General features: G+C 53.1%; 1 protein-coding gene across 1 annotated transcript in view; it reads right to left on the bottom strand.

The window, feature by feature from the left end:
- The window catches only part of sntg1 (syntrophin, gamma 1), an 807,301-nt gene that overhangs the window by 82,690 nt on the left and 706,874 nt on the right, over positions 1–17,737 (bottom strand). Inside the window, exon 14 of the mRNA XM_072467795.1 lies at positions 3,051–3,167. Within this exon, the coding sequence (XP_072323896.1) occupies positions 3,051–3,167 (117 nt within the window). The remainder of the gene's footprint in view (positions 1–3,050; positions 3,168–17,737) is intronic.

Here is a 17,737-nt window from a genome sequence, read left to right on the forward strand (position 1 = left end):
ATTGGACAGAATATAAAGGACAGCAAGAAATGACTAAATGATTAATACAGAGGGAGATATTGGAGTACAAGTGAAAGCCAGCTAGAAATATAAAAACAAATAGTCAAAGTTGCTGCAGAGAAACATCTGGAAGTGCTGTACTTAGATTTCCAGAAGGCAATTGACAAGATGCCACATTAAAGGTTACTACACAAAATAAGAGCTCATAGTATAGGAGTTAACATATTAGCATGAATAGAGGATTGATTAGCTAAGAGAATAATGATAACTGGGTCTTTTTCAGGTTGGCAAGTTGAAATGGAGTGCCACAGGGATCAATGCTTGGACCTCAATTCATATCAGTAGCTTGGATAAGTGACCCAATGTAGTGTTGCTACATTTTCTGATAACACAAAAATCGGTAGGGAAGTAATTTTGAAAAGGACATAAGGAATCTGCACAGACATCGATAGATAAAGTGAGTGGGCAAAAATTTGGCGGATAAAGTATAATGTGGGAAACTATGAACTTGTCCATTTTGGCATGAAGAACAGAAGAACTGTATATTATTTCAATGGTGAGAGATTACAGAACTCAGTGGTACTGGAGCAGGTCCAGCGGAGATTCACACGGATGATCCCAGGAATGGTAGACCTATCATACGATGAACGTCTGAGGATCCTGGGATTATATTCATTGGAGTTTAGGAGGTTGAGGGGAGATCTAATAGAAACTTACAAGATAATGAATGGCTTAGATAGGATGTGGATGTAGGGAAGTTGTTTCCATTAGCAGGGGAGACTAGGACCCGGGGGCACAGCCTTAGAATAAAAGGGAGTCACTTTAGAACAGAGATGAGGAGAAATTTCTTCAGCCAGAGAGTGGTGGGCCTGTGGAATTCATTGCCACAGAGGGCGGTGGAGGCCGGGACGTTGAGTGTCTTTAAGGCAGAAGTTGATAAATTCTTGATTTCTCAAGGAATTAAGGGCTATGGAGAGAGAGCGGGTAAATGGAGTTGAAATCAGCCATGATTGAATGGTGGAGTGGACTCGATGGGCCGAATGGACTTACTTCCACTCCTATGTCTTATGGTCTTATGTATTTTGCTGTCCCCATACTTGAATCAAGAAATGTTGGTGTGGAGGTACAGCAATTGATTAGGAAGCAAAATTAAAAGTTGTTGTTTATTGCAATGGGAATGGAATATAATAGTAGGGATGTTTTATTGTAGTTGTATAGAGTATTGGTGAAACCACATCTGGAATACTGTATACAGCTTTGGTCTCCTTATTTAGAAAACGGATATAAATGCATTGGGGTGATTTTCAGCCCAATGTTAGCCATCAGCGAGAATGGCTTACAATGAAAATTCTGCCCATTAGATGTAGTTCAGAGAAAATTTGCTCGACTGTTACCTGGAATGGGTGGGACAAGGGTGTTACCTTCTGAGGAAATGTTGAACAGTCTGGGCCTGTATCCATTAGAGTTTAGAAGATTGAGAAGTGACATTATTGAAACATGCAAGATGGTGAAGAGTTTTAATGCTGAAAGGATGGTTTCCCCTTGTGGGAGAGACTTGAACTAGGGGGTACAGTTTAAAATGCAGGTGTCACCCATTTAAGATGGAGATGAGAAGAAATGTTTATTCTCGGAGGGTCGTAAATCTTTAGAACTCTCTCTCCCAGAGAGCGGTGGAGGCAGGGTCAATGAATATTTTTAAAGCAGAATTACATAGATTCATGACTAACAAGGGAGTCAAATGTCACCAGGGATAGGTGAAATATGGAGTTGAGGCGACAGTAAGATAAGCCATGATCTTATTGAATGATGGAGCAGGCTGGAGGGGGGGACGAGTGGCCTACCCCTGCTCCTAGTTTGGATGTATGTTCGTATGTTCATAAAAAAACATATGGACCAAAATTTTACGTTGCCCATCTGGGGGCACGCCTGACACGGAAACGTGTAAAATTAGCACGAGAAGACGTTAACATAGACATAGAACATACAGTGTCCCGATTTAACCCCGCACACCGCACAATTTGGTTGACGGGTGTGGGCGTGATTCAGAAGTTCATCCAGTGACAATCAAGAAAACAATTTAAATTAATGAATTGACAGGGGTTTTATATTACCCATCTGCCTTCACATTTGGTCAGGCGGCCTCTACGTTTTAGCTGCAACCTCGATCCGTGGCAGCAAGAAAGTCAGTACTCACATAAAATTAAGAACTGTGTCTGGGGACTAAGGTCTGTGCATGATTGCAGCACCTAAGCAGCTGTGGCATAGTTTTTCTACAGATACTTCTTTTTTACAAGTCAGCAGTTCCTTCAGACAGCTCCATTGCAGCTGTCCCCCTGAAGGAGTACAGTGGAAAAGCCAGCCCTTTGCTTGGTGCCTGCCCTCCTTCCATCATCCGTAGCAGCGCTGAGCCTTTCAAAGAGCGTGTTTCACGCTGGATGGCTGTAGATTGGTAAACCAGCATAACATAGTGTTAACAATGTGATCTTGAGCGGCAGTGGGTTTCACAGGTCGCTCAGGGCCAAATGGGCATTAAAGCATATCAGCTGCTCTGAATAAAGGCTATGAAGTACCTGTGTTAATGAAGCAAAGGAATTCAGTGGATGGGTCTAATAATGCAATCTAATTGAACTTAATTTTTCAATAGTTGTGACTATAGTAATCGTAACAGAGCCAATAACAATTGAATAAACGTTTATCAGCAGGATTTCATCTCAGAGTAAAATGTGCTTTGATTTGAAATTTCTGTTATGCATTTTTAATTGTTCTTATTGCTCTTTGCTTATAATAAATTTAAAAAACTTGCTTCAATTTATATCTGCATAAGAATTCAATTCAGCATGGATGTGTCAAAAGGTCAATACGTTTTTTTCCCTCTTCAAGACGGGAGAAGATAAAATATAAAAATGGAAGTTATAACTTACAATTCACACCATATGGCATACGTCAATGTGACATCTCATCATAATCAATAAAATATATCAGCTGCACATTTTCAATCGCATACTAAATTAAACATGCTGAATACGCCAAAATAAAATAGTATCACATACCGGAGGCGCTGTAAATTTGTACAGGCAAGAGCCTCTCACGGCTAAGTACTTTGGTGTATACAGTTTATCTTGCAGCGAGTCTGGTTCCCGGTCTTCTACCCAGCCCATATAGATTATCTGACAAAAATAAATCAATAATATTAACCACATTTTAATAACTCAAGGGTGGAGTTAAAATGATGTATGGAGCATTCACCTGAAAAGCATTTCATATCAACATTTTTTTTCTGCTTTATCATCCATTAAAGCCATTTGATGTATAATATTCTTGTCCTTCATGGTTATACAAATATTTTGTAAAGCCATAATTTATGCTTAATTCACATTTTAAGTTTTCATTTTCCCCCCCAAAAAATCAATGCTTCAGCCAGTTCTTAAAACAACTTTCACTCCAGTCTCCACTTGGGCAGGCAGGTTGCTTCTGAGTTGCGAAAAGTTAGAATATTAAAAATGCAGGGCGGCATGTGGCACAGTGGTTAGCACTGCTGCCTCACAGCCCCAGGGACCCTGGTTCAATTCTGGCCTTGGGTCACTGTCTGTGCAGAGTTTGTACATTCTCCCGTACATTATCTCCGTGTCTGCGAGTGTTTCCTCCAGGTGCTCCGATTTCCTCCCACAGTCCAAAGGTGTGCAGGTTAGGTGGATTGGCCGTGCTAAAATGCCCCTCAGTGAAAGGGATATGCAGGTTTGAATATGCAGTTATGGGGAGAGAGGGAGTAGGTCTGGGAAGATTAGTGATTCGAAGGGATGGTGCAGACCCAAATGGGCTCCTTCTGCACTGTAAGGATTCTATGATTGCATGCTGTGCTTTGAATCACATGCCGGAGAGTTACGGTGAAGGGCTGGGGGGGGGGGGGGGGGGTCGCAAAATGGTGCAGAAAGGCATTGGGGTGCCAATTCAAGTATACAACTGCAACCCAAATGCTGAGGAGTGCTTTGATTTTGTTTGCTTATAACTATGACATTAAGTACAGATGATCAGAGGATTATTGCAATAATAATAATCATCGCTTATTGTCACAAGGAGACTTCAAAGAAGTTACTGCGAAAAGCTCCAATATCGATGCAATGTCTAGATTATGATCCCCATCAAAGTAGAACCAAACAACAAAGATCTCCTTTTCTTTTCACACGTGGATAAGTTCCCAATAACAGCACAAGGCATTGCAAATGGGTGGCCGACACAGATACTGGATTTAGATATTAGGCCATTTTTATGTTTAAGAATGAGTTGTCAGTTGATAAAGATTAGGCAATGTGGGGAACTAGAGTTGTAATTTCTGAAAGGTACAGATAGCAGTTGCTATATGACATTTATGATAAATATTTAGGAATGTATTTGACATGGAATTTGCTAAAGGCTTTGGTGGCCAGTTAAATAAGGATCTAGAATTTATAGAGCATGTCAAACACAAAACAAGCCACTGTCGGTATCTTTGCAACCATGGCAATGGTCAGCTAGAGTGAGGCAGATGATCAGGAAAGTGGCAGAGGGAGAGAGGAAAAGACATGGGGAGAGCAGAAAGATGGGAGAGCAGAGAGGAAAATGGTGAAGACAGGAAAAGGTGGAGTGAGGGGGTAAGGGAGTGACGGGGTGGAGGAGTTAAGGTTTTGGGAATGGAGAGAAGGGAGAGGAGATTAGGTGAGAGGGATGAGGGAAAAGAATGGGTGTGTGGATAGAGGCGTCTGAAGTTTTTTGAGGGAAAGGAAGGGAGGAAGGGGAAGGAGAGAGGGCAGGAGAAGAGGGGAGAGAGTGAAGTGGGAATTTCTTCGAGGGTCGGGTGGGTGTGGTGGGTGTGGAATTGGGAATTGTTCCAATGGTTACGGCGGGACTCAGGGATAGGGAATTCCTCTGGGAGGAGGGGTAGAATTGGGTCAGCTTGGGGCAAAAGGTTTTTTTAATTAAAAAAAAATTCTAAACATATGGGGCGGGATTCTCCACTTCGCTGGCAGCACACTCATACCCATGGATTTCTCAACGGCACGGGGGTGGCCACAATGGGAAACCCAATTGGCTAGCTGCTGGGAGGTAGGATCCGCTGCCGGCAGAGGCACGCCACGCCAGAAAACAGGCCTGGCAGGAGGGAGAATCCCGCCCATGAAGTCAGCTGTCTTTGATTAAATTCAGAGTTGTCCCTGTGTGTGCAAAAAAGTATAAAGCTTTCAATCCTGTAAAACTTGTAATTAGAACAAAAGAACAAAGAAATGTACAGCACAGGAACAGGCCCTTCGGCCGTCCAAGCCTGTACCGACCATGCTGCCCGTCTAAACTAAAATCTTCTACACTTAGATCATAGATCATAGAATTTACAGTGCAGAAGGAGGCCATTCGGCCCATCAAGTCTGCACCGGCTCTTGGAAAGAGCACCCTACCCAAGGTCCACACCTCCACCCTATCCCCATTACCCAGCAACCCCACCCAACACTAAGGGCAGTTTTGGACATTAAGGGCAATGCATCATGGCCAATCCACCTAACCTGCACATCTTTGGACTGTGGGAGGAAACCGGAGCACCCGGAGAAAACCCACGCACACACGGGGAGGATGTGCAGACTCCGCACAGACAGTGACCCAAGCCGGAATTGAACCTGGGACCCTGGAGCTGTGAAGCAATTGTGCTATCCACAATGCTACCGTGCTGCCCTTCCTGGGTCCTGATCCCTCTATTCCCATCCTATTCATGTATTTGTCAAGATGCCCCTTAAATGTCATTATCGTCCCTGCTTCCACCACCTCCTCCAGCAGTGAGTTCCAGGCACCCACTACGCTCTGCGTAAAAGAACTTGCCTTGTACATCTCCTCTAAACCTTGCCCCTCACACCTTAAACTTATGCCCCCGAGTAATTGACCCCTCTACCCTGGGGAAAAGCCTCTGACTATCCACTCTGTCTATGCCCCTCATAATTTTGTAGACCTCCTTCGTTCCAGTGAGAACAAACTGAGTTTATTCAACCGCTCCTCATAGCTAATGCCCTCCATACCAGGCAACTTCCTGGTAAATCTCTTCTGCACCCTCTCTAAAGCCTCCACATCCTTCTGGCTGTGTGGCGACCAGAATAAAACACTGTACTCCAAGTGTGGCCTAACTAAGGTTCTATACAGCTGCAACATGACTTGCCAATTCTTATATTCAATGCCCCGGCCAATGAAGGCAAGCATGCCGTATGCCTTCTTGACTACCTTCTCCACCTGTGTTGCCCCTTTCAGTGACCTGTGGACCTGTACACCTAGATCTCTTTAACTTTCAATACTCTTGAGGGTTCTACCATTCACTGTATATTCGCTACCTGCATTAGACCTTCCAAAATGCATTACCTCACATTTATCCGGATTAAACTCCATCTGCCATCTCTCCGCCCAAGTCTCCAAACAATCTAAATCCTGCTGTATCCTCTGACAGTCCTCATCGCTATCCGCAATTTCACCAACCTTTGTGTCGTCTGCAAACTTACTAATCAGACCAGTTACATTTTCCTCCAAATAATTTATATATACTACGAACAGCAAAGGTCCCAGCACTGATCCCTGCAGAACACCACTAGTCACAGCCCTCCAATTAGAAAAGCACCCTTCCATTGCTACTCTCTGCCTTCTATGACCTAGCCAGTTCTGTATCCATCTTGCCAGCTCACCCCTGATCCCGTGTGACTTCACCTTTTGTACCAGTCTACCATGATGGACCTTGTCAAAGGCTTTACTGAAGTCCATATAGACAACATCCACTGCCCTACCTGCATCAATCATCTTTGTGACCTCTTCGAAAAACTCCATCAAGTTAGTGAGACACGACCTCCCCTTCACAAAACCATGCTGCCTCTCGCTAATACGTCCATTTGCTTCCAAATGGGAGTAGATCCTGTCTCGAAGAATTCTCTCCAATCCCCTACTACTGACGTAAGGCTCACCGGCCTGTAGTTCCCGGGATTATCCTTGCTACCCTTCTTAAACAAAGGAACAACATTTGCTATTCTCCAGTCCTCCCGGACGTCACCTGAAGACAGTGAGGATCCAAAGATTTCTGTCAAGGCCTCAGCAATTTCCTCTCTAGCCTCCTTCAGTATTCTGGGGTAGATCCCATCAGGCCCTGGGGACTTATCTATCTTAATATTTTTCAAGACGCCCAACACCTCGTCTTTTTGTATCTCAATGTGACCCAGGCTATCTACCCACCCTTCTCCAGACTCAACATCCACCAATTCCTTCTCTTTGGTGAATACTGATGCAAAGTATTCATTTAATATCTCGCCCATTTCCTCTGGCTCCACACATAGATTCCCTTGCCGATCCTTCAGTGGACCAACCCTTTCCCTGGCTACCCTCTTGCTTTTTATGTACGTGTAGAAAGCCTTGGGATTTTCCTTAACTCTATTTGCCAATAACTTTTCGTGACCCCTTCTAGCACTCCTGACTCCTTGCTTAAGTTCCTTCCTACTTTCCTTATATTCCACACAGGCTTCGTCTGTTCCCAGCCTTCTAGCCTGACAAATTCCTCCTTTTTCTTTTTGACGAGGCCGACAATATCTCTCCCTCAACGGACATTTGGAAGCCTCCCACATGTCAGATGTTGATTTACCCTCAAACATCCGCCCCTAATCTAGGTTCTTCAGTTCCCGCCTAATATTGTTATAATTAGCCTTCCCCCAATTTAGCACATTCACCCTAGGACCACTCTTATCCTTGCCCACCAGCACCTTAAAACTTACTGAATTGTGGTCACTGTTCCCGAAATGCGTCCCTACTGAAACTTCTACCACCTGGCAGGGCTCATTCCCCAATACCAGGTCCAGTACTGCCCCTTCTTTAGTTGGACTATCTAGATATTGTTTTAAGAAGCCTCCTGGATGCTCCTGACAAACTCTGCCCCGTCTAAGCCCCTAGTACTAAGTGAGTCCCAGTCAATATTGGGGAAGTTGAAGTCTCCCATCACACCAACCCTGTTGTTTTTACTTGTTTCCAAAATCTGTCTACCTAGCTGCTCCTCTATCTCCCGCTGGCTGTTGGGAGGCCTGTAGTAAACTCCCAACATTGTGACTGCACCCTTTTTATTCCTGATCTCTACCCATATAGCCTCGCTGCCCTCTGAGGTGGCCTCCCATAGTACAGTTGTGATATTCTCCCTAACCAGGAGCGCAACTCCGCCATCCCTTTTACATCCCCCTCTATCCTGCCTGAAACATCTAAATCCTGGAATGTTTAGCTGCCAATCCTGACCTTCCCTCAACCAGGTCTCTGTAATGGCAACAAAATCATAATTCATTTACAATTTTTAAATATACGTATCTAATGATATAGGAATTGCACCCAATATTTATGTTCCTGCATGCAGGCTTAAAATTTCCGAGTATAGCAGCTTTAGCTAGGGCTTAGAGATTGTCAACAATGAGCGCTGAAATGTAGCGAACTGCTGTGAACACACTAAGTATTGCTGTCCACAAGAATTTTACTAGCAATGGTGTCAGGTGAATGGTTGCTGTTTGTGGCGAATGTATAATTACTGATAATTCACCAGTGCACTGTGTTATGTTATTAATCCTGTGGGCTCTACCTATGGGCCATTGTGTGGCTTCACCCACAGGGGATATGTTGGGGCATCTCCGGGCTCCACCCATGGCTCCACCCCCTTTACAGGAAGTATAAGAGCTGCCGACCTGCGGGGCCGCCTTCAGTGTTGTACCGGTCACAGGCAGGCTCAGTTCTAAGCTGATTAAAACCACGGTTTACTTCTCCACGTGTCTTCGAGTGAATTGATGGTCGCAACAATTTAATCAGCTTAAAATACTACTATGGAATCAGCCCTCAAACCTGACAGACTGGAACTCGATCCACAGGCCGCGGAGGCGAAATACATTTTTTCACATTGGCTTCGATGCTTCAAGGCCTATCTCGTCGCGTCGTCTATGCCATCCGTCACTGACGAACAGAAGCTGAGCCTCCTCCACGCATGGGTGAGCCATCGCATTTCTGTCCAGCTCGACGAAGCTGTTTCCTATACAGAGGCCCTCGCACTACTCATACGCCTCTATGTGCGGCCTGTGAACGAGGTATATGCGCGGCACGTCTTCACCACTCATCACCAGCGCCTGGGGAGTCGCTAGATGATTACCTACGCGACCTCAAAGCCCTCGCGCGCAACTGTAATTTCAAGGCAGTTACAGCCACTCAGCACATGGAGCTCGCCATCCGAGACGTTTACGTGGCGGGGGTCCGATCGAACTATGTGAGACAGTGTCTGCTCGAAAAAGGGGCCCAGGTCCTGGACGACATGGTAAAACTGGCTACCTCTCTGGAGGCCGCTTTACAGAGCCTTACTGCGTTCCCGGCCGATCACGCGACCCCCCTCGTTGGCCCCCAACCCGAGACTAGCCCAAGCCTGTGCCGCGCGGCCGCCCGCCCATCATAGTGGGCTACCCTGCTACTTTTGCGGCCAGTCCCAACACCCCCGACTGCACTGCCCGGCCCGCAACGCGAACTGCAGCAGCTGCGGGCGAAAAGGACACTTCGCCAAGGTCTGCCTGGCCAGGTCTAAGAACTCGAACTCACAGAACCGATCCACAGACTCACAGGCCCGCAAACCCCGCAAGGTGGCAGCGTGTCTGCCGCCTCCACCTCCGCATAACATGTGCGACTCATGGGGGCCGCCATCTTGGCCATCCTCCCCCACGCGGCCGGCCACATGCGATCCATGGGGGCCGCCATCTTGGCCGCCATCTGCTACGCCGCTCGACGCGTACGACCTACACGGACAGCCATCGCTGGGCCGCCCCAGCACCTCCGATCACGCCACCGGCTACCTACACCTCAGCGCGGTCACCCTGGACCAGTCGCGACCTAAGCACCTCCGGAGCTCCATGATGGCCGTCCGGGTTAACGGGTACGAGACACCTTGCCTTTTCGACTCCGGGAGCACAGAGAGCTTCATTCACCCTGACATGGTAAGACGCTGCTCGCTCCCAATATCCCCGACGCAACAAACCATATCCCTCACCTCTGGGTCGCACTCGGTGCAAATCCAAGGGTGCACTACTGCAACCCTAGCGATACAGGGCACTGAGTACGCTAATTGTCAACTATATGTGCTCCCAGTCATCTGGGCTCCTCTCCTTTTGGGACTCGACTTCCAGTGCAATCCCAGGAGCCTAACTCTTAAGTTCGGGGGGCCCCTGCCCCCGCTCACCATATGCAGCCTCGTGACCCTAAAAATCGACCCCCCCCCCCCCTTCTTCGCAAACCTCACCGCCGATTACAAGCCAGTAGCCACCAGAAGCAGGCGGTATATCATGCAGGACAGGACGTTCATTAGGTCCGAGGTCCAGCATCTCTTGCGGGAGGGGGGTCATAAAGGCCAGCAATAGCCCCTGGAGAGCTCAGGTGGTGGTCGTCAAGACCGGGGAAAAGTTCCGGATGGTGGTTGATTACAGCCAGACCATTAACCGGTTTACGCAACTCGATGCGTACCCCCTTCCCCGGATTCCAGACATGATAAATCAGATTGCGCACTACCGCGTGTTCTCCACGGTGGATCTGAAGTCTGCATACCACCAGCTCCCAATCGCCCGGAGGACCGCCACTACACGGCGTTTGAGGCAGACGCCCGCCTTTTCCATTTCCTCCGGGTCCCCTTTGGCTTCACGAACGGGGTTTCAGTGTTCCAACGAGCGATGGACCGAATGGTGGACCAGTACGGGCTGCGGGCCACGTTACCGTACCTGGACAATGTCACCATCTGCGGCCATGATCAGCAGGACCACGACGCCAACCTCCACCGATTTCTCCAAACTGCCCAAAAACTCGACCTCACCGACAACAAGGAGAAATGCGTTTTCCGTACAACCAGGCTAGCCATCCTCGGCTACATCGTGGTAAACGGGGTCCGAGGGCTCGACCCTGACTGTATGCGCCCCCTCCTACAACTCCCTCTCCCTCACTGTCCCAAGGCCCTGAAGAGGTGCCTTGGATTTTTCTCCTACTATGCCCAGTGGGTCCCCCAGTATGCGGAAAAAGCCCGCCCACTATTTAAGACCACCCTCTTTCCACTGGCAACTGAGGCCCGCCAGGCCTTCAGCTGCATCAAGGCGGACATCGCCAAAGCTGTGATACGCGCGGTGGACGAGTCCGTCCCCTTCCAGGTGGAGAGCGATGCCTCAGAAGTCGCTCTCGCCGCCACCCTCAACCAAGCAGGCAGACCGGTAGCGTTTTTTTCAGGCACCCTCACCACCTCCGAAATTCGACACTCCTCGGTCGAAAAAGAAGCCCAAGCCATTGTGGAAGCTGTGCGGCACTGGAGGCACTACCTCGCTGGTAGGAGGTTTACACTCATCACCGACCAATGATCGGTTGCCTTCATGTTTGACAATACGCAGCGGGGCAAGATCAAGAATGATATGATCTTGAGGTGGAGGATCAAACTCTCCACCTATAACTACGATATAGTATATCGTCCTGGGAAGCTCAACGAGCCCCCAGATGCCCTGTCCTGCAGCACATGCACCAGCATGCAACCGACTACGGGCTATCCATGATGACCTCTGCCACCCGGGGGTCACCTGGCTCGCCCATTACATCAAGGCCCGCAACCTGCCCTACTCCACCGAGGAGGTCAGAGCTATGACCAGGGACTGCCAAATCTGTGCGGAGTGTAAACCGCACTTCTATCGACCGGATAAAGCCCACCTGGTAAAGGCAATCCGGCCCTTTGAAGGCCTCAGTATCGATTTCAAAGGGTCCCTCCCCTCCAATAACCGCAACACGTACTTCCTTAACATCATAGATGAGTTCTCCAGCTTCCCGTTTGCCATCCCCTGCACTGATATGACCACCCCCACTGTCTATAAGCCCTGCATAGTGTCTTCACCCTGTTTGGTTTCCCCAGTTATGTCCACAGCGACAGGGGTTCATCGTTCAGGAGTGATGATCTGCGTCAGTACCTGCTCAGTAAGGGCACCGCCTCGAGCAGGACTACCAGTTATAACCCCTGGGGAAACGGGCAGGTGGAGAGGGAGAACGCGATGGTCTGGAAGACCGTCCTACTGACACTGCGGTCCAGGAATCTCCCAGTTTCTCACTGGCAGGAGGTCCTCCCCGATGCGCTCCACTCTATTAGGTCCCTCCTTTGCACGGCCACAAACCAGACTCCTCATGACCGTTTGTTTGTTTTCCCTTGGGGAGCTACCTCAGGGGCCTCGCTTCCGACCTGGCTGATGACACCGGGTCCAGTCCTCCTCCGAAAACATGTTCGTAGCCATAAGACCGACCCCCTGGTAGAGAGGATCCAGCTCCTGCACTCCAACCCACACTATGCGTACGTCGAACACCCCGATGGCCGGCAAGATACCGTCTCCCTCCGGGACCTGGCGCCCGCAGGCTCCAACACCACTTCCACTCCTGCATCCCCCACACTATGTCCCGTCCAACCTCCCACGTGCAGTGCCCCCACCCCTTTATGGTTCCCGCGCTCCCTCCCACCCGCCGCACCGGTCCACACACTTGGTCAAGATGCCTGGTAGTGGAAAGGTTAGGTTTGAACGCATTGTTTGTTTTGCATTCTGAGGTTCATGAAGAATAAAAACGTTGGGAAGAATCAAATGAGTCCGATGAATTGGATACTTGGAATAAGAGTAAAATACCAAGGGCTGGATTCTCCGTCGGCAGGATCCTCCATTTCGCTGGCAGTACACACACGCTCGTGAATTTCCCGATGGCGTGGACGTGCCCACAATGGTAAAACCCCATTGGCTGGCTGCCAGGACAGAGGATCCCACTGCCGGCTAGGGAGCGTCGCACCAGAAAACGGGTGTGACGGGATGGAGAATCCTGCCCCAATTGTTTCTCCTACACAAGCTGTATCTTAATCTAGTTCGAATCTGAATCAGAGTCAGGCAGACATGACTGAAGTAGAAAATTCAATTGAAGCTAAAAGTCAAAATAAGTCTTTGTTCGAGAAAATATCTCCTCAGACTCAGGTTCTTCCCCAAGTTCTGAATGGTTGGGTCAAGAGAGGAATTAAAGAGATAAAGACAACTAGTGGTTAATTTAGATTTGTAAATAAACAAAAAAAAGAACCGTATACAAGCTGTATGGAACTCAAACATTGTCTAACTTTTTAATTAATGAGGGAGGAGTGTAATAGCACCCCCTATTGGATCTTTGTGTATGTATATAAATATATAAATGAAACTGGATTAAACCAGTTTCAGTTAGGTGCTGAACTTCCACATGCATACCGTCTCTTTTGTCCTGTCAAGGTATTACAGTATCATCAAGACCAGTAACTAACATGTGGGGCGTCATTCTCCGACCCCCCGCCGGGTCGGAGAATGGCCGTTGGCCGCCGTGAATCCCGCCCCCGCCCCCGCCGAAGTCTCCGAAGGGAGAAAAGTCGGCGGGGCGTTAATGGCGCCGCTGCCGCGGAGAATGTCACGGGCCTGCGCAAGGCAGCCGATTTTCGGCCTGCCGATATTCTCCCTTCCGGATGGGCCGAAGTCCCGTCGACGTGATGACCGTTCACGTCGACGTCAATCAAACCTCCTTTTCATCGGCGTGACCCGGTGCTCCAGGCTCACGCCGACCAGCGAGGAGGTGAGTGACGGCCTGGGGGGTTGGCTCTGGGCAGGAAATGGCGTGGCCGCAGACTGATTGCCTGAGAAGAGGTGTGTCTCGGCTTGTGTGTGTGTGCGGCGGGGGGGGGGGGGGGGTGGTTAGAGTAGGCTGGGCTCCGGGGGAGTGCCGGGAGGGGGTCCGTGCCGGGGTGGAGGTTGTGGAGGGGGTCCGTGCCGGGGTGGAGGTTGGGGGTTGTGGAGGGGGTCCGTGCCGGGGTGGAGGTTGGGGGGGGGGGGGTCCGTGCTGGGGTGGAGGTTGGGGGTTGGGGAGGGGGTCCGTGCCGGGGTGGAGGTTGGGGGTTGTGGAGGGGGTCCGTGCCGGGGTGGAGGTTGGGGGTTGTGGAGGGGGTCCGTGCCGGGGTGGAGGTTGGGGGGGGGGGGTCCGTGCCGGGGTGGAGGTTGGGGGGGGGGGTCCGTGCCGGGGTGGAGGTTGGGGGGGGGGGTCCGTGCCGGGGTGGAGGTTGGGGGTTGTGGAGGGGGTCCGTGCCGGGGTGGAGGTTGGGGGGGGGGGGGTCCGTGCTGGGGTGGAGGTTGGGGGTTGGGGAGGGGGTCCGTGCCGGGGTGGAGGTTGGGGGTTGTGGAGGGGGTCCGTGCCGGGGTGGAGGTTGGGGGTTGTGGAGGGGGTCCGTGCCGGGGTGGAGGTTGGGGGTTGTGGAGGGGGTCCGTGCCGGGGTGGAGGTTGGGGGGGGGGGTCCGTGCCGGGGTGGAGGTTGGGGGGGGGGGTCCGTGCCGGGGTGGAGGTTGGGGGTTGTGGAGGGGGTCCGTGCCGGGGTGGAGGTTGGGGGGGGGGGGTCCGTGCTGGGGTGGAGGTTGGGGGTTGTGGAGGGGGTCCGTGCCGGGGTGGAGGTTGGGGGTTGTGGAGGGGGTCCGTGCCGGGGTGGAGGTTGGGGGTTGTGGAGGGGGTCCGTGCCGGGGTGGAGGTTGGGGGGGGGGGTCCGTGCCGGGGTGGAGGTTGGGGGGGGGGGTCCGTGCCGGGGTGGAGGTTGGGGGTTGTGGAGGGGGTCCGTGCCGGGGTGGAGGTTGGGGGTTGTGGAGGGGGTCCGTGCCGGGGTGGAGGTTGGGGGGGGGGGTCCGTGCCGGGGTGGAGGTTGGGGGGGGGGGTCCGTGCCGGGGTGGAGGTTGGGGGTTGTGGAGGGGGTCCGTGCCGGGGTGGAGGTTGGGGGGGGGGGGTCCGTGCTGGGGTGGAGGTTGGGGGTTGGGGAGGGGGTCCGTGCCGGGGTGGAGGTTGGGGGTTGTGGAGGGGGTCCGTGCCGGGGTGGAGGTTGGGGGTTGTGGAGGGGGTCCGTGCCGGGGTGGAGGTTGGGGGTTGTGGAGGGGGTCCGTGCCGGGGTGGAGGTTGGGGGTTGTGGAGGGGGTCCGTGCCGGGGTGGAGGTTGGGGGTTGTGGAGGGGGTCCGTGCCGGGGTGGAGGTTGGGGGGGGGGGTCCGTGCCGGGGTGGAGGTTGGGGGGGGGGGTCCGTGCCGGGGTGGAGGTTGGGGGTTGTGGAGGGGGTCCGTGCCGGGGTGGAGGTTGGGGGGGGGGGGTCCGTGCTGGGGTGGAGGTTGGGGGTTGGGGAGGGGGTCCGTGCCGGGGTGGAGGTTGGGGGTTGTGGAGGGGGTCCGTGCCGGGGTGGAGGTTGGGGGTTGTGGAGGGGGTCCGTGCCGGGGTGGAGGTTGGGGGTTGTGGAGGGGGTCCGTGCCGGGGTGGAGGTTGGGGGTTGTGGAGGGGGTCCGTGCCGGGGTGGAGGTTGGGGGTTGTGGAGGGGGTCCGTGCCGGGGTGGAGGTTGGGGGGGGGGGTCCGTGCCGGGGTGGAGGTTGGGGGTTGTGGAGGGGGTCCGTGCCGGGGTGGAGGTTGGGGGGGGGGGGTCCGTGCTGGGGTGGAGGTTGGGGGTTGGGGAGGGGGTCCGTGCCGGGGTGGAGGTTGGGGGGGGGTCCGTGCTGGGGTGGAGGTTGGGGCGGGGGGGGGGTCCGTGCCGGGGTGGGTGATGGGAGGGCAAATGAGTTGGTCCACCTGGCCAGGTGCCAGCCTCCAACAGTTGGACCCATGCGGTCCATGCCACCTGGCTGGGGGGAGGAGGGGATATGGGCAATGATGACATGTCGTCGTTCCCCTCCCCCCCACCAGGTCGTCATGTTTTCAGATCATCCAGCGATGTTGGCCGCCGTGGTGGCAGCCGCTCATGTCTATGTTGCCCTGGATGAGGAGGAGGAGGAGGAGGAGGAGGAGGAGGAGCGTGCCAGAGAGGCGGCGCAGGCTGCCGCAGAGGGGCAGGCGGCAGCCGCCCAGGCTGGAGGGACACCTGACCGACAGGACGAGGAGGGGGAGGAGGACGTCGCGGCCCCACGGCAACGGAGGCACCCGAGGGCGCCCCGTGTGTACCGGCCCCGGCAGTCATACCAGGACCTCACGGACCGGGAATGCAGGAGGAGACTCCGGATGAGCCGGGAAACCGTGGCACACATCTGCCACCTGCTGGCACACCTGTCACCGCGTGGCACTGGCGGGGGACACCCTCTCCCCGTGTCCGTCAAGGTTACGGTGGCCCTGAACTTTTATGCAACGGGGTCATTCCAGGCACCGAGTGGGGACCTGTCCGGCATATCGCAGACATCGGTGCATCGGTGCATCCGGGCAGTGACAGATGCCCTTTATGCCATGGCGCACCGCTACATCCGCTTCCCCGTGGACCGGGCCAGCCAAGATGCCCGGGCCGTGGGCTTCTCTGCCATTGCCGGGTTCCCCATGGTCCAGGGCGCGATCGATGGGATGCACGTCGCCGTGCGGCCACCTGCAGATAACAGGGCCGTGTTCACTAATAGGAAGGGGACCTATTCGATGAACGTACAGGTGGTCTGCGACCACCGCATGATGATCCTGCACGTCTGCGCCCGTTACCCAGGCAGTGTACACGACTCATTCGTGTTGTCGCGGTCATCCATCCCCGGCATGTACGAGGGACGCCATCCCCGGCTGAGGGGCTGGTTGCTGGGCGACAGGGGCTACCCATTGCGATCGTGGCTGATGACGCCTATACGGAGGCCACGCAATGAGGCGGAGAACCGCTACAATGATGCCCATGTAGCGACAAGGGGAGTGATCGAGAGGTGCTTTGGCGTGCTGAAGATGCGTTTCAGGTGCCTGGACCTCTCTGGGGGCGCCCTCCAGTATCGGTCAGATAGGGTCGGCCGCATCATTGTGGTGTGCTGCGTCCTGCACAACATAGCCCAGCAGAGGGGCGATGTGCCGCAGGCAGAGGAGGGCGGAGTGGAGGAGCAGCAGGAAGAGGCCCAGTCCTCCCCAGATGAGGGGGATGGGGGCAATGGTCAGGGCAGACGGGGTAGACACAGACGGGTGGCTGTCCACCGTTACCGGCTGGCCCAGCGGGCACGGGACAGACTGATAGACGCCCGCTTCACTGACTAGATGGGCGTGGGAATCGGGTAGTATGGCCACAGACCGCACACCATGACAACAGCCGACCACCCACACCCCCCACCCATCCATCCACCCAGCACCATCACCCCCCTCCCCAACCCCACACACCCCACCCGCATGCACACCACCCCCCCACTCCCAATTGCCGATCCACCGGCGGCACAACGGGCCGGGCTCACCCAGTTGCGGGTGGACGCGTGTCTATCGCAGGCCATGGAGAATGATGACAGCCCGCCTCCGATGAGCTCCTGGCTCTACATCGTTGGACTATGTCTGACCCATGGCCACAGTACCACCATCCACCCGGACCATCCCTGCATGCGGCTGTGATACTGCAGCGCACGGTCCCGTCCTCTGCCCGGGGGATGTTGATGGCGGCCCAGGGGGAAGGGGGCAGACTCACCTGGGGCTGAGGTAAGACCACCCCTCACACACACACTTGCGCTCAACGTACATGACACCCCCGCACACTTTGGACAGAGCATAAAGGCAGCTTCGGTAGGTGTAACATTGACTTTAATAACCAAAGGAGTTCATGCACGTGCCCTAGCGCCTAAAACTCATCTGTGCCCTGCACCCGTGCCAACTTACTCAGTGTCTAATTGTTTGGCCTTACGGGCCCTTTGACTACGTCTACGTGGTTCCCCAGACGGTACAGCAGAACTGGAGGTGGACT

Source organism: Scyliorhinus torazame, chromosome 11, assembly GCF_047496885.1.
Source record: "Scyliorhinus torazame isolate Kashiwa2021f chromosome 11, sScyTor2.1, whole genome shotgun sequence".
NCBI lineage: Eukaryota > Metazoa > Chordata > Chondrichthyes > Carcharhiniformes > Scyliorhinidae > Scyliorhinus > Scyliorhinus torazame.